Source organism: Pelodiscus sinensis, chromosome 26 (genome assembly GCF_052426305.1).
Source record: "Pelodiscus sinensis isolate ZL-2025 chromosome 26, ASM5242630v1, whole genome shotgun sequence".
NCBI classification, from domain to species: Eukaryota; Metazoa; Chordata; order Testudines; family Trionychidae; genus Pelodiscus; species Pelodiscus sinensis.
In genome coordinates, this window is record NC_143077.1 from 6,105,931 (window position 1) to 6,127,688 (window position 21,758).

Here is a 21,758-nt window from a genome sequence, read left to right on the forward strand (position 1 = left end):
CCCCCCCCCAGTCAGCCCCGCTCCCCGGACTCTCTTCCAGCCAACCCTGCTTCCTGCCAGCTGGTTCTCCTCCTCCCGATCTCCCCCGGCCATCCCCACTGCACCTGATCCCCGCCCCCCACGACCAGCTTTGCTTCCTGCTGGCTGCCCCCTCACCCTGATCTCCCCTGGCAGGTCCTGCTGCCTCCAATCCCCCCCCCCCCCAACCAGCCCTGCTTCCCACCGGCCACCTCCCCGCCCCCCCCCCCCCCCGGTCAGCCCCGCTACTCCCGCCCTACCCTCGCCAGCCCTGCTTCCCGTCCCCCCGCCTCCTCCCAGCCAGCTCTGCTCCCCTCCCGGCTGGTCCCTTCACCCCCACGAAGTGCGTCTGTTATTTTTTCTGAAGCTACTTGGTAACCCTAGTTCCAACCTGCAACCCCCGTGGCTATTCGAGATTAGAACGGCCTGGAGGAAAGCGAGCAAAGAATCAGCAAAGCAATGAGAATTTTCTGGGGCAGCAGCTCATCCACGCCTAGGTTTGTCCAAAGGTGCCTGTTCTCGGGAGATACGTAGAGGCCTTTCCCAGCTTGTGAGACGGGTGTCCCGGAGCCTCTCTCCTCAGGAGAGATGTAGAAGCTTTCCCCAGCTTATGTAGTTGCTGATTTTAGCCTCCTTCTGAATGCGGCGCTCTTGGGAGGCACGTGAAAGAATGCCAGAAAAATGTAAGAAAAGCAATGCAAAAATTTATATTTTATTTTATTTCAAAAATTTAAAATAGCTTTCAAATTCGGTAAAGGATGTCTGGACACAATGAAAAGCCTCATATACAGAGACAGATAAATTAAATTGAATATACTGCAGACAAGCCAAGTGTATGTATAGATTACATATTTACATTTTTTTTAATGTAAACCATATTTATACATTTTTTTATTACATTTACAAAAAAAAGCCAATATTCCACTACTGTTTACTACAATCATGAAAAAAAAAACCATTTACATTGTGTCTTGTTTTAACTGTACAAACTTTTGTTTCATAAAAATATATCTCTGTACAAAAGAGGGATTTTTTCTTTTTCTTTTTTAAACATAATGCAAGTCCGATGGGCACAAGAATGAAAAATGTCAGACTTCATGGCCTGGCCAGCTTGCAAAACAATGGAGCAGTCCCATCTGGGCCCTGTGGAATGAACCAGTAATGGAAACTGGTACATCATGTGTTGAAAGCAGCTAGCGCGGGTTTTAAACAGCGCCACAGTTCATTCTGTCTTGCTATTCAAAGACAGCTGATGGGTCCTAAACCTCTAGGTATTATTGTGTTACGTATAATTTCCTGCACTGTTGCATTATCTGAACAAATCAGAAAAGCTGAGAAGTGGAAGGTAGGGCCCTTAATTGTGTAGATAATTGAATGTGTGCGTGCACGTGTTCTACTGCCCTCTACTGAACAGAATCAGAACTGCTCAAGGATGTGTCATATACCCTCTCCTGCACACAGCTGGCAAAGCGTAGGTCTGCAGTTCTGATGCAGAATAACAACTGTGATGGTTGAGGTGGCTTCCAGTTTGATACAATACTTAGAGCACGAAGGATTGCAAGAAGATGCTCTCTTGCTAAATACACAATTCTCCTTCTAGGGCGGCTGGGTGCACACTTTATACCATAGGGTGTGTCTAGACTACAGGGTTTTGTCAACAAAAGTGGCCTTTTGTCGACAAAACTATACCTGCGTCTACACTACTGCCGAGTTCTGTCGACATAACATCAACAGAACTCGGCAGTTTTGTCGACGGTGGTAAACCTCATTCTATGAGGAATAACGCCTTTTGTTGACAGAGTTTTGTCGACAGAAGGTGTTATTGCATCTACACTGTCCTTTGTGTCTACACTGTCATGTCGACAAAGCAGCTTGCTTTGTCGACAGAACTGGATGTCGTCTAGACGCTCTTTGTCGATGGAAGCTTTGTCAACGGTATCTGTCGACAAAGCCTCTGTCGACAAAAGCCTGTAGTCTAGACGTACACATAGAGATGCTAAAAAGGGCTCTGTGAAATCAGCCAGGGATCTGATTAGGTTTAACCAGTGGCCAGGATAATGGAGGGAAACCAGAGCAAAGTCTCAGATCTTCACATCTGTAGCTAGTCACCCATTTGCAGGCACCATAAAATATCCCTGGGCTGAGCCTTACCTGTGTAAATGGGAAAGAACGCCTTTGACCTCACTGGAGTGACTCCAGATTGACATATGGGCAAAGGCCCCGTACCTATGAACCTGAATTCTGCGGCTCCCTTTAGTCTGAGGGATCCAGACTCGCTCTCAAAGCACACACGTGGGGTCAGGGACAAAACGGGGACAAATCACCCACAAAATCTTTGCGTTACAGGGAGCGGCTCGTCGCCACTTTTACCCGGGACGAAAACAGGATGTAGAACTGGCATGTCGAGTCTGCCGCACCAGGGCACTTGGCGTGACCTGTTGCTAGCGTCCTGTGTGGGGAGCTGCTGGTTGTCAGCAAGGGCCCACAACCCAATCAGACAGCCCCTGGAACATGAATCCCATCTCATTGGCAACACTGGCATCACTGCCGGATGGGTGCCTTGGTTTAGCATGGATTCTAAGACCACGAGGCACCTCTATGATTATCTAGTCTGGTCTCCTGTATAATGTAGGCCAGAGGACTGTCCCAAAATAATTCCTAGCATGACACCTTTGGAAAAACATCTAACCTCGACTTAACAAAACGGTCCATGTTGGAGACTCTGCTCTGGACCCTGGCTAGACTGTTCATCACATGCACTTTTAAAAAGGTACGTCTCCCCCCCCCCCATTGGAATGTGTCTAGTTTCTGCATCCAGTCACTGGTTCCTGCTTCAAATACACACACCTGCACAAACACACACACGCATCTCTCCCAGAGCAGTCTGGACAGTTGGTTCTGGGAGCACAACTGACCCTTTTTGGCGGGCGGACTGTTCTGCAATCTATCAGGCTATTGAGCACGGCTTATTGTAAGAGAGCTGTCTACATAATAGATAGAAGGAAAAATAAACATATATCTCTACAGGAAAGGGGAAAATGAAGATCGACTGTGTGGTTTTAATCAGACAGGAGCCTCAACATTACACGGGTGAAAGATACCACCCGTTATCTTAAGCTTTCGTGGGCAAAGACCCACTTCGTCAGATGCATGTAGTGGAAATTTCCAGAGGCAGGTGTAAATATGCAGGCCAGACTAAGGCTAGAGATAACGAGGTTAATTCAGTAAAGGAGGGTGAGGCCCTCTTCTAGCAGCTGATGTGGAGGTGTGAACACCAGGAGAGGAGAAACTGCTTTTCTACTTGGCTAACCATTCACAGTCTTTGTTTAATCCTAAACTGATGGTGTCAAATTTGCAGATTTATACCTGCCTCTGGAAATTTCCACTACATGCATCTGACGAAGTGGGTCTTTGCCCATGAAAGCTGATGCTCCAATGCATGTTAGTCTATAAGGTGCCACAGGACTCCTTGTCGCTTTTGCAGATCCAGACTAACACGGCGACCCCTCTGATACTTGACACCCGTTATCTTAAAACCAAACTTCAATGGGTTTTAAAAAATAAGTCGTGTTTCCCCATCAGTAATAAAAAGTTCATTTCCTCTAAGTTCATTTGATACATATGCTTCTAAATCTGCTGCACTTAGGAAAAGCAGTTGGCTCACAGTGTGAGGAAATGGCCCGGTTGCTTTTGCTGACTTCAGCCCTGCCTAAGAAAGAGCTACTCAAACCAAACCGAATGAAATCCTAAATCAAACCCCAACTCCCTTTATTCAAGAAGATCAGTCACCACCAAAGCATCGTTCTTTGAAGGGAAAAATAATAACATCAAGTCTTCTTGTCTGCTTTCACTGCGGTGGAAACAACCTTTTGGCCTCTGAGAAATACAGTGCGCGGCTTTGCCCTGAAATGAAACCCTTCTTGTGTTGCTGTGTGGAGGATCAATATGGAAAGAGCAAAGGTTTCTGAACTCACTGAAGAAAAATCATCTGTATTAGTAGGGGCTTTTTTTTTGAAAAAGAAGGTGTTTTGTTTCTTTTTCTGTCCCCCAAAACTTTTTTTTTTAATGTTTGTGAAGAGAGTTACACCAGATTAGCAATCATTAGCCACGGGGACGAGAGGGAAAGAGAACTCTTGGTCGAGAGACTCCATTTGTACTGGACCCAGGTGACCTCTGAGATTTCAGAAAAAGGATGTTGAGATTAACAGCAGCAGCATCAGCAGCAGAAAACCAAACGGAAATCAAGAAAGGGGAGGGGAAGATTTTCCTTCTAACCAAAAAAAAAACCCAAACCCTTGTTCAAAACTTTTGCATCGCTAAAAGCCCGTGTCAACCTGCCCCTCCCCAACGTACCCCAAATAAACCAGCCTCTCTCCCTTGCAGAAGTCTGTTACGCTCGTCGGCATTTTGTGCTCTGCTACCTGCATCCCTCCCTTTGCCAAGGAAGCTTTTCTCAAAGGCAAAGGGGTGTTGGTTTTACAGAAGCCCCCTCCCCCGACGGTTCCCTCTGCTGGAAAAGAGCTCCGTTGCTGTGCCCAGCACCCGCCTCGGTTGCTTCGCTGGAGACGATGACCTGCAGGTGGACAAGGACATGGAGACGATCGCCTGCCTTCTCAGGTTCAGCCACCGGGCACCGTCAGAGGGGTGGGATCTCGACGTCGGCCAGGAGGGACTGGAAGTGGCCCAGGGGGAGGGAAAAAGACGAGGTTCCCCCAAGCTGTGCTGGAGGAGACACTTTGGTTGGCTTGATTATCCACTGCAAGACGTGGTGGGTGGGCGGGGCGGGGTGAATGAGGAGGACAGAGGACAGCTGAGCGGTCTCTCTCGGGAGTAACTCAAAGTCCAACAAAGGAGCAGCAGTTTCTTCACAGCCTCCGCATGATTAGGGGAGGGGAGATAATGACCGAAGACTAGCGAGGTGACACAATCATCAACAGGACACCTGCCTCTGGGGAATTCTGGGACAGTGGGGGAGGGAAGGAGAAAGAAGAACACGTTCCTATTAGACATGCAAAAACCAGCGAACCGGAGGCAACTTTGCTACCTACCTGAGGCCAGGACGACACTAGAAACTTGTGCTGATATAGGAGCGGGGAGGCAGCTTACACTGGCAAAAACGGTGCATTTGCTGGTGTAGCGCATGTTGATTGCCCCACCGGTCTAAGGTTAGGTCTACACGGCAATGGTAAGTTGGAAAAAGAAACCCAATGTGCGGGATTGAAATTGCATATCTTTTCCCGCTTTACTGTCGAAAGAGGCTTTTCCGACATTCGGCGCATCTACACGGTGCCAAATTTTGGAAAAAAGTGCTCTTTTGACACATCTCTTATTCCTCATTAAACGAAGTTAATGGGGATGGTGAAAGAGCGTGTCCGCCTTTTCGAATTTTTTCTGAAAAAGCAAATGTGTTCCTTGGATGCAGTAGCTAGACGTAGCCCCAGATATATCAGCAAGCACGCTTTTTTGGCAGTATTTTCTAGCATATACCTGGCCTAAGGTATATCTTCTTTCAAAATATTGGAGCACCTCACAATTTGTAATGCATTTATCCTCCCTCGCTCACCTTTCCATGAGACAGGGCCAGGCTATGATCCTCCTCTTACAGGTGCAGAACTAAGGCACAGAGAAGCTAAGTGACTTGCCCAAGGTCACACAAGGAGTCTGTGGCAGAGCTGGGACTTGAAGCCAGTTTTTCCAAATCTCAGGCCACTGGGCCACTTTTCTCCTTTCCTCCCACTGTGCACAAAGCAGAGTCAGTAACAACATCACGGCCTCTGCTTAATAGGGAACCAAACGCCAGGGAACCAAACGTCACGGTGTGTTTGGATCTAGGGTGTTGGGCACTGTCTCCAACCTCTCCCCCTGAAGAACGGACTGGTGTGGTTGCTTGCCAGTGATGGGTTCCCAAGTGTTCAGCAAGTCCTGGAGCTGACTGAACCTGTTTCTACCCCCCTTAACAAAAGCTGATGGAGTCAGTGGAGTGACTCTAAGGCCTCGTCTCCATTTACCAGAGGATCCACGCTCCGGTGATCAATGTTTCGTGGTTTGATTTAGCGGGTCTAGTAAAGACCCACTAAATCAAATGCTGAGGGTGCCCTGTTGGCACCAATACTCAACGAGGAGTAAGGGAAGTCAATGGGAGTGTTTCTCCTGTCGACCGCCCACTGCAGAGAAGGCGCCAAGCTTGATGTAAGGTACGTGGACTCCAGCTATATTATTAACATAGCTGGAGTTGTGTATCTTAAACTGCCCACCCCCTTCAGTGTAGACTGGGCTGTACTGTAATAACGTTCTGTTGGGTGCTTCTCTGAGCCCCGTCACCATAGTGTCTGAGCACCTCTCAATCTGGCAATGTATTTATCTTCCCAGTGCTCCTATGGCGTAGATCAGGGCTGTTATCCCTATTGTATGGAAGGGAACTGGAAGGGAACTGAGAACCTCAGTCAGAGCCGGCCTTGGGCTCTGGACTTTGGGGAGCCCGAGGGACCCAAAGTGATGCAGGGAACTAGCAGCAGGGGTCAGGGACTAACCCTGCCCTCGCCGGCAGTGGTGGGAAGCAGCCCGGTCTGCTCCCCCAACTCCTAGACAAGGGTCCTGCGCTCGGTGAGTTGCCCAAGGCCACCCAGTAAGTCTGTGGCAGAGCTAGGAGTCCAGTCTTGATCTCCTGGGTTCCAATCCAGCGTGTCCCTCCCATACTGCGATTCACCCTACCCATGTCCCAAGAGACCAGAACTCAGGGCTCCTTCTGAAACCCCTGGCAGAGTTTTCCTGCCTGCAATTCTTTACTTTTATTCAGGGAACGATTCCAGGTTTTGATTTTGGACTCACTTAATCGTCCCACCTGTTCTCCCTGGGGGGAAAAGGGGTAAAGGAGGAAACCGGAGGGTGGTTTGTAGAATCACAGAGTCATAAAACCCTAGAACTGGAAGGGGTCTCGAGGGGTCATCGAGTCCAGTCCCCTGCCCTCACGGCAGGACCCAGTGCCATCTAGATCACCCCTGACAGGTGTCCTACTAACTCGCTCTTACATATCTCCAGTGATGGAGATTCCATAACTTTCTGGGGCAATTTATTCTAGTGCTTAACCACTCGCACACACAATCCTGCCACTCCACTCCACGGTGCGCATGTGCCACTCGTGCGTTTTCTGGGCCATCTTGATACTGGCATGCAGGGGAGCCAACAGCATTTGCAGTCCTGGCTTCAAGCTCCCGGAAGAGGCGGGGCCTTGGCTAGAAGGGGCGGAGCCAGAGGCAGCCAGCCCTCCGTGCTGTCACATCAGTCACCCGGCCCAGTCCTCAGAGCCGCACGGAGCAAAGGCCCGGGGCTCCAGCTGCTGCCCCAGTGAATCACTGGGCCCTGAGGCAACTGCCCCCTTTGCTCTCCTTTGTTAGCAGGCCTGCTGGCAAGCTTTCTCCCCTCAAACAGAGATCTGTCATGGCTGACATCAAAGCAAAGCTCTGTACAGCCTGTGCGTGTGGATTAGAGGGGTCGCCATTCGGGAGACCCTGTTTAGAACAACAGAGGCGTTTGAATGGTGCCTGCGGTCGCCAGGTTGGGCCCACGCGATAGACCAAAAAACAGATGGGCAATGTCTACACTCGCAGCTTCTTGCACAAGAAAACGTCCACACTGCCATGTGCGCGCTGTGCTTTTGCACAAGAGCGCCCATGGCAGTGTGGATGCTCTCTTGCGCAAGAAAGCTCCAACGGCCATGTTCGCCATAGGGCTTTCTTGCGCAAGAAATCCCTGCCGAGCGTTGACACTGCCCTCTTGCGCGAGAGCTCCTGCACAAGAGGGCTTACACCTGTTAAAAAAGAGCGTAGCTCTTGCGCGAGAAGCCCTCTCTTACCACGCCGTACTGTAAATTTCCTTGCGCAAGAGCGGGCGGGCAGTGTAGACACTCTGCGGATTCTTGCGCAAGAATGGCCGTACTTGCGCAAGAAGCGGCGAGTGGAGACATAGCCATGGAGTTTGATAGATCAGGGGGTGCCGTCACTGGCCTAGAATCAGGCCCTCTTGTCTCCCACTCACCGCGCAGGAGACCGAGTGCTATACCGCTGTGCACACGGTGCTGACAGTGAACTCCGCCTCGTTGGCCACGATGTCCGTGGGTTGTAGGTTTCGGTCGTACATCGGGTTCTCGAACGTCGCTCGGACGTTGGTGTTTTCATGGCCGGCGTAACCATTGAACGGTACTTTGGGTCTTCTCCTGCGAGGGGCCAGAAACAGAATCCAAAGAGATCACGGCTTGTTCCTCCTGGCATCTGGCTCGGGGCTATTTCACCCCACTCGGAGGCTGAGCCAAAATGACCTGGAAGGTCTAAACGACGAGCCTGGGAACTTCAATGAACTAACACCTGCTGGAGACTAAAAACCATGGACGTGGGAGAGACCCTGGTTTTATGGCTCCTTACAACAATTTATAACACACCCCACTGCCCAGCTGGCCCTCCGCGATCCTACAACTCTGGAGGTGTTAATTGTCTGTTGCAGGTTAAGGGGTCTCCTACTTTGAGCATATGTGAACCCCTGTTAACATCTGTCCCACTTTGCATGTAGCTTGGACAATCAGAAGGAGCAGGGATGAGGGCAGCCAGCCCTCAGAGCCGCCCGGAGCATGCCACGCCGGGTCTCCAGCCCTCAGTGCTGTCCGGGGCGCATGGAGTGGTGCTCCGGTGGCGATTTAAAGGCCCAGGGCTCTGGCTGCTGCCGCAGTAGAACAGCCGAAGGGCTCTGTGAAATTCAGAAGCTGGTTCCCTCCAATAAAAGTTATTTACCTCCAGTAAAAGAGTGGGACAGGGTGTGAGAGGTAGTATGAAATCAGGACACTCAAGCAGGGCCAGATGTGCTCAAATGGCCTGCGGGTCTCTATGGGAGCTTCTTTAGTTGTATCAACGTTACCTCATTGGTGGTGCCCTGACGGCATTAAGCAGGAATGGAGGGCCAGATGGTTAGCTGGTGTAAATCGGTGTCGAGCGTTGCTGATTTACACCAGCTGAGAATCTGGCCCAGAATCACTAGCTGTATAGATCTGTGAAAGGAGTCTTGGTTTCTGATTCTTAAGATTTTTCAGACACCCAATTGCCTGCTGTAAGGCAAAACACGACTCAGCTCCCCCACCTGCCCCAATTTTGGGTCCAGCGTTCCCTGTAAGCTGAGTGTGTGGGCGGCCATTCAGGCGAGATCTCAATGCTGCCCAGTGGATTAGCAGAGCACCCACAGCTGGCAGCATGAGTTTCTATTGGTGGTGCACATCCACCCCCGCCTTGGTGCGCATAACAAAATTTATTCTGTGCATAGATGGAAAAAATGGGAGGGAACATTGGACAGGATCCAAGCCAAAACTCAATAGCAGGGGCAAGCTATTTTCAGGCTGCTGAGCCTGTTTCTTAGGGGCCGATCCTGAAAGGCACCAAGCACTCAACTTCCACCGTTCTCAGCTGGTGGTGTGAGTAATTCAACTACATCTAGCCAGGCCTTTTGGGTCCCATTTTGAGAAGAGCTCAGGGCCAGATTCTCAGCACCCACAGTGTTCCCAGGTTGTGTCTCTGTTCAAAGGTGTAAGTTGCACGTGCACATCCATGTGACAAGAAGCACTAGCATTCACACCCCGGCCATTTGCACAAGCTGTGACCCCTGAGATCACTAGCATGTGGAGCGAGAGGGGGAGAACACTGAAAGCACCTGCGACAGTTAGTAGCACCAATTCCACTGGCGTTCTCTGAGACCTGCTCCTGGCCCCCTTACGTAGCTTTGACCCTTCTCTTGCCAATGCCCAGGTGGCATCATTCATACCGATTTGCCACCCTCGAGCAGCTCATGGGGCAGCCAAGTCCTGTAGCCTTCCTGCTCCAGCGAAGTCTGATGTTTCAAAGGAAAGCAATCGCTCTCTCTGTAAACGGGGTTTCAAACTTTTTTTCTCATGACCCAGTTGAAGACAACTGTTCATGTTGCGACCCAACATAATTTGACTAGAGTGTGGGCTCCGGTGTGGGGCTGAGGATGAGAGCTGTAGGGTGTAAGAGGGGAGTCCAGCTTTGGGGCGGGGGGTGTCAGGGCTGAGGCAGGATGGGCTTCCCTCGAGCAGTGCGGGGGGTAGAGTTGCCAGATACTTTCAAAAAATACCAAACATGGCGGGGGAAAAGTTGGTTGAGCAAAAAAAAACCACCGAGGGACCAAACTTGTTGAGGAAAAAAAAAAAGGTCACTGCGCCTTTAAATAAACCAGTGCTCCCCACTCCCCCGCTGCCGCCACATGCGGCAGGGGAAAAATGTACCCACCAGGCTTCCATACGAGAAAAACAGAAAATACCGGACATTTTACATGTCTGCTATTTTCTGGGTGTTTTTACTGGACAGAGGTGGAGAAAACCGGACTGTCTGGGTGAAAACAACCCTGGCAACCCTAGTGGGGGGAGGGGAGCGGCTAAGGCAGCAGGTTCCCAGCCAACAGGAGTACTGAGCTAGTGCTCAGGGCAGGGGCAGTGCACAGCGCCCTGTGTGCTCCCCCCTTCTCCAGCCTAGGAGGTGGGTCTGCTGCCGGTTGCAGCACAGCTGCCTTAACACCCCCACTGCTTGCCTGATCCCCCTGCAGCAAGGAGCCCCAGTGCCCGACCTCTCACCACCCAGTCCTGGGTTGCAACCCATCGCTTGAAAACTACTTGCTGGAAAGCACCAATCTGGGGAGGCGGGAGGAGGATTCTTTGCAGCACCTGCAAGATGAGGCTTAAACTCTGAAGCGTGAGATTCGCTTGCCTTAGCTAACTTGGCCTTGCAACAAATCTTATTAGCGGTTGTTAAATTACCCGGCCCTTTGCAAAAACGCTGCCCCAGTATTTCTGCCCCCTACCAGCCACATCAGAAAGCAAAACGCTCAGGAGCTCTCTTAAGCGCAGCTTGCAAATGTTAATATTCCCCATAGCACCTAGCTCCGTTCAATCGCATTTTCTCCGTACGCTGCCCCTCGCCATGTAACAGGTTTGGTTTTTTTTAAATCGCTCCGCTCCTGAAACCTACCTGTGTTTGTAGAGATAAAGCACAAACCCTGCAATAATCAGGGCTATGAAAGGCACAAGAATAGCAGCTGCCACAGAACTGCTGTTGGATGCAAAATGATGCCCTATTGATTCTGGATCGTTTTCAATCATGCTGATGTCTGAAATGCAACGAAAGCAAACAGGTGTTAACCGCTGCGGCTGAGAGCTGGGCTTTGCCCAAGTGATGCTAGAACAAGTCCGCTCCATGCTTCAGCAAAAAGGTCATTTAAAATGTTGGATTCATACGCAGGATGGACTTGCAGCTACAGCACCATGCATAAGGTTGCCTAGTTTGCGGTTCCAATATTGACTCCAGAGTAAAAGAAAACACAGCCAAGATCTTATTAAAGTTAAATGACTCACACCAGAATGCTGTCATGTCGATGCCTACAGGCCCGGTTCTTTGGGGAACCACTCAAAGGGACGAAGGGCAGAAAGACAGAGGCTATTTGGAATGAGGGGTGACATTTTCAAAAACCTCTTCGCGATTTAGGCTAAGTCCCATTTTCAAAAGTGACTTGGGGCTTGTCTACACTTAGACGCAATAAATTGACTTCCAAGCTCTCTCTCTTGACTCCAGTACTCCACCAGGATGAGAAAAGTAACCAGAGTCTATGAAGGAGCAGCCCCCCACTGACCAGACTGCATGGAAGACACTAGTAAGTACGTCGACTTCAGCCACGTTATTCGCAGAGCGGAAGTTGTGGCGGTTAGCTCGACGGGAGCGTGTGTGTGTGATGGAGGCTAAGCTGTAGGCATTTAGGAATCTCAATCCCATTGACTACTCAGATACCTAAATGCCTATGTCTCTTGGAAATGGGACTAGGGACTTTCCATAAATCGTGCTCTAAGTGCCACTGAAAGCCAATGCTATTTAAGCTCCTAAATCATTTAGACCTCCGGGGTGGTATTTTCAAAAGTGCCTAACTACCAGGTGTGCCTTCAAAAAATTAACCCCCCCATCTAAAAAACAGCCTACTCATGTAGGTATCTAACCTGAGCACCAGAGTTTGAAAATCCCAGCCTAAAAATATTACATCCAGTTGGGTGTCATAAGCCATTTTTTTATACTATTGAACTAATGTCTCTGGTCCCCTCCATTGTAGCATCTGAGCACCTCACAAGCTTTACTGAATTTATCCTCTCCTACCCTGGTGATGGAGGGCTATTAACCACATTTTACTCTTTCACTGAGGCATGGATAGCCTTAATCCCAGATCCCCAAAGATACGTGGGGTCCTAACTTTCACTGAATTCAATGGGAGAGAGGAACCTAAAGGCCTTTGAAAATTTGGGCTTAAGTGACTTGCCCGAGGCCACAGAGGAGGTCGGTGGCAGAGGAGGGAATTGAACCAGGTTAGCCCCCAACCCTCGGTCAAAGGAGTATTTTGTTAAATGAATGAAGTAGAAAAGAAGTCTAAAAGTAAAGGCCACGATTTTCAAAAGCAACTAGTGACTCTGGGAGAGGGGGAAGATTTGATCCTGAAGCACCAAAAAAGGCCTCGTTTTCAGAGGAAACAAAAGGGTGTTTCTTCATTTGCCCATCTCCTAGTCCCCACCAGGAGCTGCTTTGGTTGACTTATTTGCGGAGGAGTTTGCATAATGGCCGGGACTAGCTCTGCCCCAGGGGTTTCTGAAGGTCCTCTCTGAATATCTAGGGCTGAGACATTAGGGGCAGAGAGTCTGTCTCTCTCTTAAATAGGAGGAGATAGAACGGCACCCTTTTCTGAGCAGGCTAAAAGGATTCAAGGAGCTATACAACCATACATACAATTGCCCTGTTTTTCAGAGGTCCTGGGCAGTTGGAATCCCCCCACCCCTGCAATCAAAAGGCATTGCAGTACGTTAGGGATTCAGGAGCCATGGACTCAATGGTACGTAGGCACTTAAGTCAGTCACTTTTTAAAATTTTACCCTTTATCTTCAGTGTCTTTGGAAAACCAGATCATTGTTTTAGGTTCTTCAATAGGGGTTTAGCTCACTAATTTTAGACAAGAAAATTTGAGGACTTTGGCAAAGAGTTTCAGTCTCAAACACCACCCAGCTTGGGCAGAAAAACTATCTCCTTCCAACCCCCAAAAACCACTGCAAGTGGTCAGTGTTCTTCACCCCTTGCAAAGCTATTGTGCAGTGACAGTGAGCACAGTTAAACAAGTGACGAGTTCCACCCCAGAGACAGCTGCATTTCAGTGGCCACAGGCGTGATTCTTGTGTGTGTGTTCATGAAAGATGTGTTCAAACTGCACAGTTCAGACTGGACACGTGTCCTTTCAATCATAGAACGTTAGAACTGGAAAGGACCTTGAGAAATCCAGTCCCCTGCCCGCACAGCAGGATCAAGCGTGTCCGAGACCATCCCTGACAGCTAACCTGCTTTAAATATCTCCAGTGATGGAGATTCCACAACCTCCCTAGGCAATTTATTCCAGTGCTTAACCACCTGACAATTGGGAAGTTTTTCCTAATGTCCAGCGTAAACCTCCCTTGCTGCAATTTGAGCCCATTGCTTCTTGTCCTATCCTCAGAAATTAAGGAGAATAATTTTACTATCTTCTCATGGCAACAACCTTTTAAGTACTTGAAAGATGCTATCATGTTCCCTCTCAGTCTTTTCTCTTCCAAACTAAACAAACCCAATTTTTTCAATCTTCCCACAGAGGTCATGTTTTCTAGACCTTTAATCATTTTTGCTGCTCTTCTCTGGACTTTTTCCAGTTTGTCCACATCGTTTCTGAAATGTAGAGCCCAGAACTGGACACAATACTCCAGCTGAAGCCTAATCAGCACAGAGTGGGAGAATGACTTCTCGTGTCTTGCTCACATCCCAGAATCATGTTTTCTTTTTTTGCAACAGTCTCACACTTTGACTCATATTTAGCTTGTGGTCCACTATGACTCCTATACATCCCTTTCTGCAATACTCCTTCCTAGGCACACCTTTCCCATTTTGTGTGTGTGAAACTGATTGTTCCTTCCTCAGTGGAGCACTTTGCTTTATGTTGTCATTTGTGGAGCTGCAGTCACAGCAGGCAAATCACAGCTGAAATACTAGCAAGCAAGAGATGAGAGAAAACCTAGGAATCCGTTCTCTAGCCAGTAGTGTTCCAAAGAGACCCCATTTCTGTCTCCTATACCCAGGAACTCTAAAGGCCCATCCCCATCACAGGAAACAAACATGTCAGAAATATTAAGGAATGTGCCCTCACAACACCCCCATGAGGCAGGAAAGTAGTTTCATCCTGCTAAGACAGACAGGGAAACTGAGGCATAGCAAGGGGGAGTGGCTTGCATAAGGCTGGACAGTGGCAGAGCCACGCCCCAAGAACGTTGGCTGCCAGGCCAGTCCTCTATATGCTGGACTTTACCGTATGTGCTGCTTGACTGGGCTGTGAAAGTAGCAAGATTTCTGGCTTGCAGTGGGGAGTTTTGCTATTGATTCCAATCATCTACACAGCAAGCAGTTATTTTGATCTAATGTCGAAATAATGTTAAACTGGAGAACTTCTTACTCCAACTCCTATAATCCTCATTGTACGAGGCATACGGGAAGTCAGAGGAAGAATGCTCTAACCCGGACTTCCTGCTGTGTAGACAGTGCCAAAAACTGCAATAAGCTATTTCGACTTAAGCTACACAAGTGACATAGCTCAAGTTGCATAGCTTATTTTGGCTTTAGCCCAGCTGTGTAGACATGCCCTAAGTGAATTAGAGCTGGCTATGTGTTTGCATTTTAATGTAGTAACTTACTTTGATCTGTCTGTTTTCACTTGCAACCATTTAAATCCTACCATTTGTACTTAATAAAACACTTCTGTTTGCTATCAGGCCCAGTGTAAATAACTATTATTTGGGAGAAGCAACCACTGTGCATCTCTGTCTTTCACTGATAAGGCGAGCTTACCCAATGAGCTTTCACTGTGTAAAACGTTTACAGAGACAGATGGATTTGGGAGGGGGGGGTTGTTTCCTGGATGTTGAGTCCTAGAATTGCATCCTCCCATAGCTGAAATGATTCAGTGACTGCACTACTTTGCAGGGGGAGGAGGAGGGAGTAGTAACCTGAATTCTGTGCCTTGTGGGGGAGACCAGAAGATCTGACCCAGCAGGACAGGGTGGTGGGGAACCCCAGAGAGCAAGAAGGCATGATTAGCACACAGGGGAACAATCTTAAGGCGTCTTCTGTGATGGCACCCCGTCACAATCCTCTGCATGGAACGACCAATGCAGCTGTCTGTGGGGGAAGGTTGGCAGTAGGGAAGGAGGTACGGGTGTTTGAAAGATGGACAGATCAAATAGCCAAAGCAGAGAGGAATATTAAGCCAGATCCTCAAATGGTCTGCAATGAGCACAGCTCCATTACCATCAGTTGGATTAAGCTAATTTACATCATGTGCCGATATTTGAAAACCAAAATGCAGGAATGATCAAACGCTTCCTGTTTTCAAACTTTCCCGAGTGCAATATCCAGTTTCAATCACCTGGACCTTGAAATAATAATAAAATACAATTTACCGAGTCTCTGAAGGCCAAACTGCCCAAACCCTTTGCCGCGCACGAAGCCCTGGTACACAAAGGTGCCGCTTGATGACTCAGATGAGACCTGCAGTGGTGGGAGCCCAAATAAATCAGATTTACACTGGGGTAACAAAAATGCATCATATCGTACTGCAGCTGTAACACAACGCTTGTGATGAGGCCAGAAATATGCTCAAAGCACAATGGGGGCACATTTACTGACACAATGATAATTTAGCTAAATATTAGATGTGAATATTCATGATATGCTAGGTTAATATCAGAGGCATGGCCACACATAAATGACATTGTCTATTAATCATTATATGTTCTTTCAGAGGGTGAAAATTCGTCCCAGTGCCATACGGGGAGCATACATCAGAGATGGCGAGGAGTCCTGTGGCACCTTAGAGACTAACTGAAGTGTAGGAGCATAAGCTTTCATGGGCAAAGACCCACTTCGTCAGATGCATGTACATTTGCATCTCGCCAGGAAATTCAAATCCTGGGCTTCATTTGCAACTCAGGTTGCCTACATTACCACCCTAGTTCGAACTAGGGTGGTAGTGTAGACATACCCGAAGGTGCCACAGGACTCCTCGCCGCTTTTTGCAGATTCAGACTAACATGGCTACCCCTCTGATACATCAGAGATGTGATTTCAAGTTAAGCCTTATTTTGACCCTGAAGTGGTGTGTAGGTCTCATGCGAGCTCTTTGCACCAGGGTGAATTCTAATCCTGGCACCTTCAGCAACTAACTTCGAGGCAAAACCAAAGGGTTGTTGCTTTTGATCCTGCAGAACCAAGCCAGCTTTGGGTGAATGAGCAGAGTCGATGTGGCTTTGGCTGGCGTCAACAGAATCGCATCTGACTGCAGAACATTTATTAGAGGTGAGGAGAGGCAGACAGAACCCAGCGTGTTTCTGTGATGCCAGATGGAGTCGGTAGCAATGGCAGCTAGAAACCTAATCCTGGGATGTGTAAGATGAGCAAATTTACTACGGTAGTTATAGAGAGAAAGGAAGCCCGCCGGTGATTTTCTCAGTAGTCTTGCTTCCAAATTTATTCTCCAATTGCCCAGAATCTTGGCATTCTGTGAGATCTAACACAGCTATGGCCCCCCAAAGGCTGTCCTGTAGCCCTGCAAAGTGCTTGTTTGTTAGGAGAGTCTAGGAGAAAGCCCAAAGTGGTGCAAAACACCTCGCTGTCGTGTCTGACTGAGCCAAAATTCCTGCCATGAAACAAGACCCCCAAAGTATCCAAACTCTTGTCAGGCACCATTTGCTGCAGCACACAAAGTGGAGTATGTGGCTCCTCGCAGTGGTTGGAGAAGTGCAGCAGCTGGGTTTTACCAGAGATCCTACATCAGCCACCTGTTTACGAGAAGCGCTTGCTTCGTCTTTGCAAGCTCTTCCGCGTGTATGCAGAGCATCAATTTGGCTCAATTGCACTGAAAGCCGAAAGCGTTTTCTTAATAAAAAAAAGCCCCAAACAACCCAACCGCGCCTTCCTGAGGGGGAAATTCTCGTTTGTAATAACCGGTTGCTGCACACCGGGCTGACTGAATAGCGATAGCAAGATCCCAGGCTACATCTGGTCATGGGTCAATCAGATGAAGTCTCCTTCTAGCTTGAGGAGGCCTCAGCGGTGCCTGTGAAGCTATCGGAGATAAAGGTTGGTGTGGGGAAGCCAGGTCCTCAGGGAAAGATTAGCTCTTTTGGATGTTCACTTGAGACAGAATGGTAAGCTGGAATTAACCTTCCTGGCTTCTCCTTTTACATTATCTGGAAAACATGCAGATTTAACAGCATTGGGCAATGAAAATCCCTATGGCCAGAAGTGATAGCAGAAGAGCTGCTTGTGCAATGTTCCTCTAATGTGCTGGTAGAGAGTGTTCCATCCCCCTCTAGCAACAGAAGATAACAACCTACTACTGGTACCGTCTAAGTGCATTACTCTTTCAGCTGAGACGGCAGAGATCTATGTTGTTGTTGTCAAGGTCAGACTTTGCTGATAACCGAGGGGGCTGTCATGCTAATACTGCCATGCAAGAGATTTGTATACTCCGGGCTTGTCTCCATTTATTTGTAGATCGACAGTGTGGAGATCGATCTCCTGGGGTTTGATTTAGCAGGTCTAATAAGGACCTGCTAAATCAACTGCTGATGGTGCCCCCATGGACTCTGGTAATCCACCAGGTTGCAAGGAGTAAGGGGAACTCAACGGCAGATTTTCTCCTGTCTGGCAGTGGGGATGCTGTGGAAATTTGACCGAAGACACGTTGGCTCCAGCTATACTATCCACATAGCTGGAGTTGTGTAGCCTAGGTTGACTTTTTCCCTTAGTGTGGACCTGGTGTTTGAGTATACCCTTGCACATGTGCCAATGTACTTACGTGCCCATCTAAAGCCCATTTATCATTCTTGAACTTGTTAATAAAGATCTCCACTGGTCCGGTTATCTGATACACCTGGAGAAGTAGGTGCATCTCTTCTCTCTTGTAAATGCCTGGAAAAGGACACAGGGGTTTTAGCAATCAGATGTTCTTAGCCTAGCAAACCCGTCAGATGCCTATTTTGGTACGGAGGGGCGGGGGGCTCAGTCAGGGAAACAAATAATCTGAGATGACAATAATCGTGGATTTTATAAAAGTAGCGTTAAAGCATTTTCTCCCTAAGCCGCAGAGAGCGGTGCCATAATTGCTTCTTCCCAAAGCAAAACACAACTCCTGCACCATATAAAAATGTCACTGCGAAGCGATAAAACCAAAACAAAAAACCACCCCTTAGACCTCCGCAGGATAATAAAGCATCTGGAGGACAAGAAGAACCTAGCCTGTCAGTATTTCAACTTTACAACCAGTTCATTATAAGAAGCAGAGAACAGAGGATAATGAGGCAGGAGGTGTTTATGCCTTTTTTACCTCATTAGTATTAACTAATTGTGAATCTGCCACTGCAGTGTGACGGACCCAAGCGGGCGCTCAGGATTGGCTTTGAGCTGGAATTACAGCAAACAAAAGACTGTAGTTTATATATACAGGTGAAGCGTCTCCTTTGCTTCCAATCTCTTTAACGCCATCAAAGAACAGCGGTTTCAAAGCTCAGTGGTTCTGTCAAAGATCCAGCAGGCATAAGAACATAAGAACGGCCGTACTGGGTCAGACCAAAGGTCCGTCTAGCCCAGTATCCTGTCTACTGACAGTGGCCAGCACCAGGTGCCCCAAAGAGGGTGGACCGAAGACAATGATCAAGCGATTTGTCTCCTGCCATCTCTCTCCAGCCTCTGACAAACAGAGGCCAAGGACACCATTTTATCCCCTGGCTAATAGCCTTTTATGGACCTAACTTCCATGAAATTATCTAGCTTCTCTTTAAACTCTATTATAGTCCCAGCCTTCACAGCCTCCTCTGGCAAGGAGTTCCACAGCTTGACTACGCACGGTGTGAAGAAGAACTTTCTTTTATTAATTTTAAACCTGCTACCCATTAATTTCATTTGGTGTCCTTTAGTTCTTCTATTTAGGGAACTAATAAATAACTTTTCTTTATCGGCCCTCTCCACACCACTCATGATTTTATAGACCTCTATCATATCCCCCCTCAGTCTCTTCTTTTCTAAACTGAAAAGTCCCAGTCTCTTTAACCTCTCCTCATATGGGACCATTCCAAACCCCTGATCATTTTAGTTGCCCTTTTCTGAATCCTTTCCAAGGCCAAAATATCTTTTGGCAATCCATGTTAGTCCCAGAACAGGACAATGCTGCTTCATTTGGTGACTCCAAAGGTCACTTTTCCCCTGCAAAAGACTGACGGCACCGGCCGCGGTGAGCGTGAATCCACAGAAGCTGCCCCGCTAAGTCTTCTTACCTGCCACCAGCAGTTCCACACCACTGTGGTCTATCAAAGTAGCGTTGACTTTACTGGTGGAGGGATTGAAGCCAGTAACGGAGAGCATCGCGGGTTGCTTCTTTCCCATGTATTCATAGGAGCCTTTCCACAGAGAATTCTTTGCAAACACATCAGCGGGAACTGGAAATAGTAAGAAAGAGAGGAGAGCTGAATGGATAGAGGGTTTATCCCACGATACTGTGGGAGGATGGACAATACCTAGGGAGGGGGTGGAATCTCCATCCCTAGAGGTGTTTAAGTCTCGGCTTGACAAAGCCCTGGCCGGGTTGATTTAGTTGGGATTGGTCCTGCCTTGGGCAGGGGGCTGAACTTGATGACTCCTGAGGTCTCTTCCAGCTCTAGGATTCTATGATTCTATGAATATTGTGAGGAAGGCAAACAACAGGCAGATACAGGGCTGTGGGGTGGGGCAGGGCTGGCCGGAGCCATTCGTGCACCCCGGTCCCTGGGAGCACGGCGCCGCCCCCAGGAGTGCGACGCAGGTGTGGCTCCGCCCCCGGGCGCGCGGCACCCCCCACCCCGGGGCACCCTGCGCATGCGTGGCACTGCCCCGGGTGCGTGAAGCATGCACGGTGCTGCCCTCTCCTGGCCCGGCAGCCCTGTGTGACGCCCCCTATAATGGGGCGCCCAGGGCAGTAGCCCGGTTGGTCCGTACCTTGGGCCGGCTCTGGGGTGGGGAATGAATTTATTTAAAGCTGCCACTTTAGCTGGGTTAAAAATGTAATTTTTTAAAAATCTAATATGAAAATCTAATAGAGTAAACGGGAGAGAGGAATGACTGAGACCCTTGCAACTTCCCCCATGTTTGCAAACTTATACGGTCTCAAGTTGAGGTGGGAGAGGTCCAGGTTGGATATTAGGAAAAACTATTTCCCTAGGAGGGTGGTGAAGCACTGGAATGGGTTCCCTAGGGAAGTAGTGGAGTCTCCATCCCTAGAGGTGTTTAAGTCTCAGCTTGACAAAACCCTGGCTGGGTTGATTTAGTTGGGATTGGTCCTGCCTAGAGCAGGGGGCTGGACTTGATGACCTTCTGAGGTCTCTTCCAGCTCTATGGTTCTATGATTCTATGGTTTAAATTGGCCTTTTGCTCCTCTGTCACTTTTCAAAACTAGGTTGCAGACAAAAGGAAAATGAAAAGAAAAATAAAGCAACCCCTCCCCCAAACCCTGGTTCATTCTATTGTACTCAGTGGGAGAAAGGAATAAAGGGAGGGGAAAAAGGGGGGGGGGGGAGACCAAATTCTGACATTTTGCAATTTCCAGTTTTGATAAAATACTGAAAAATAGAAAGTAATCCCAGCCCCCCCTCCCCCCGCCCTACACAGCTTTTCAGCTTGTGTTATGGGAGGAAAAAAGCAATTTTTCATTAAAAAAAAGTTCGGAATGAAAACTTCTGACCAGCACTATTCCCATGGGGACATATAGAACTGAAATTTTCAAAGGAGCGAAAAATCAGCTGGAGTCAGGTGCCTAACTCCCTTGGGATGTGAGTCTCACAGATGTCTAAGTATGGTGATACCATGAAACCAGTGGCAGGAGATGCTGGTTGTTTCCACCAGCCGATTAGTTTAAAGAACTGTAGGGCACAATCAGAGAGGGTATGTCTACACTACCCCGCTAGTTCGAACTAGCGGGGTAATGTAGGCATACCGCACTTGCAAATGAAGCCCGGGATTTGAATTTCCCGGGTTTCATTTGCATAAGCGGGGAGCCACCATTTTTAAAACCCCGCTGGTTCGAACCCCGTGCAGCGCGGCTACACGGGGCTCAAACTAGGTAGTTCGAACTAGGATTCCACGAGGTTCGAACTACCTAGGAATCCTAGTTCGAACTACCTAGTTTGTGCCCCGTGTAGCCGCGCGGCACGGGGTTCGAACCAGCGGGGTTTTAAAAATGGCGGCTCCCTGCTTATGCAAATGGAGCCCGGGATATTCAAATCCCGGGCTTCATTTGCAAGTGCAGTATGCCTACATTACCCTCCTAGTTCAAACTAGGAGGGTAGTGTAGACATACCCAGAGCTATTTGTTAGCCTTCCGGTGGATGTGCTAAGAGGGAAAAGCCGGGGAGCTGTAGATTGCTCCTTGCCACCTTCTCTTTCCACAATCCGGTGTTAAGGCTTCCGACAGAATAAATAACCATGTCACAGTACCTGACACCTTAGCAAGTGGTGGATCCCGGGCAGTGCCAACCGGTCTTCCGCTAGGCCGTACATCAGCTAAAAAGAAAGGGTGAAACCGCAGCAAAGTAAGATCACGGGACACTGAAGCAGGGTTGA

General features: G+C 48.6%; 1 protein-coding gene across 1 annotated transcript in view; it reads right to left on the reverse strand.

The window, feature by feature from the left end:
• Positions 1-774: 774 nt before the first annotated feature.
• The window catches only part of CSMD2 (CUB and Sushi multiple domains 2), a 734,622-nt gene continuing 713,638 nt past the window's right edge, over positions 775-21,758 (reverse strand). Inside the window, exons 65-71 of the mRNA XM_014578911.4 lie at positions 21,633-21,698; positions 19,442-19,603; positions 17,968-18,080; positions 15,569-15,656; positions 11,037-11,175; positions 8,053-8,230; positions 775-4,976 (exon numbers count right to left, since the gene is read on the reverse strand). Of these exons, the coding sequence (XP_014434397.4) occupies positions 8,071-8,230; positions 11,037-11,175; positions 15,569-15,656; positions 17,968-18,080; positions 19,442-19,603; positions 21,633-21,698 (728 nt within the window). The 3' untranslated portion in view covers positions 775-4,976; positions 8,053-8,070. The remainder of the gene's footprint in view (positions 4,977-8,052; positions 8,231-11,036; positions 11,176-15,568; positions 15,657-17,967; positions 18,081-19,441; positions 19,604-21,632; positions 21,699-21,758) is intronic.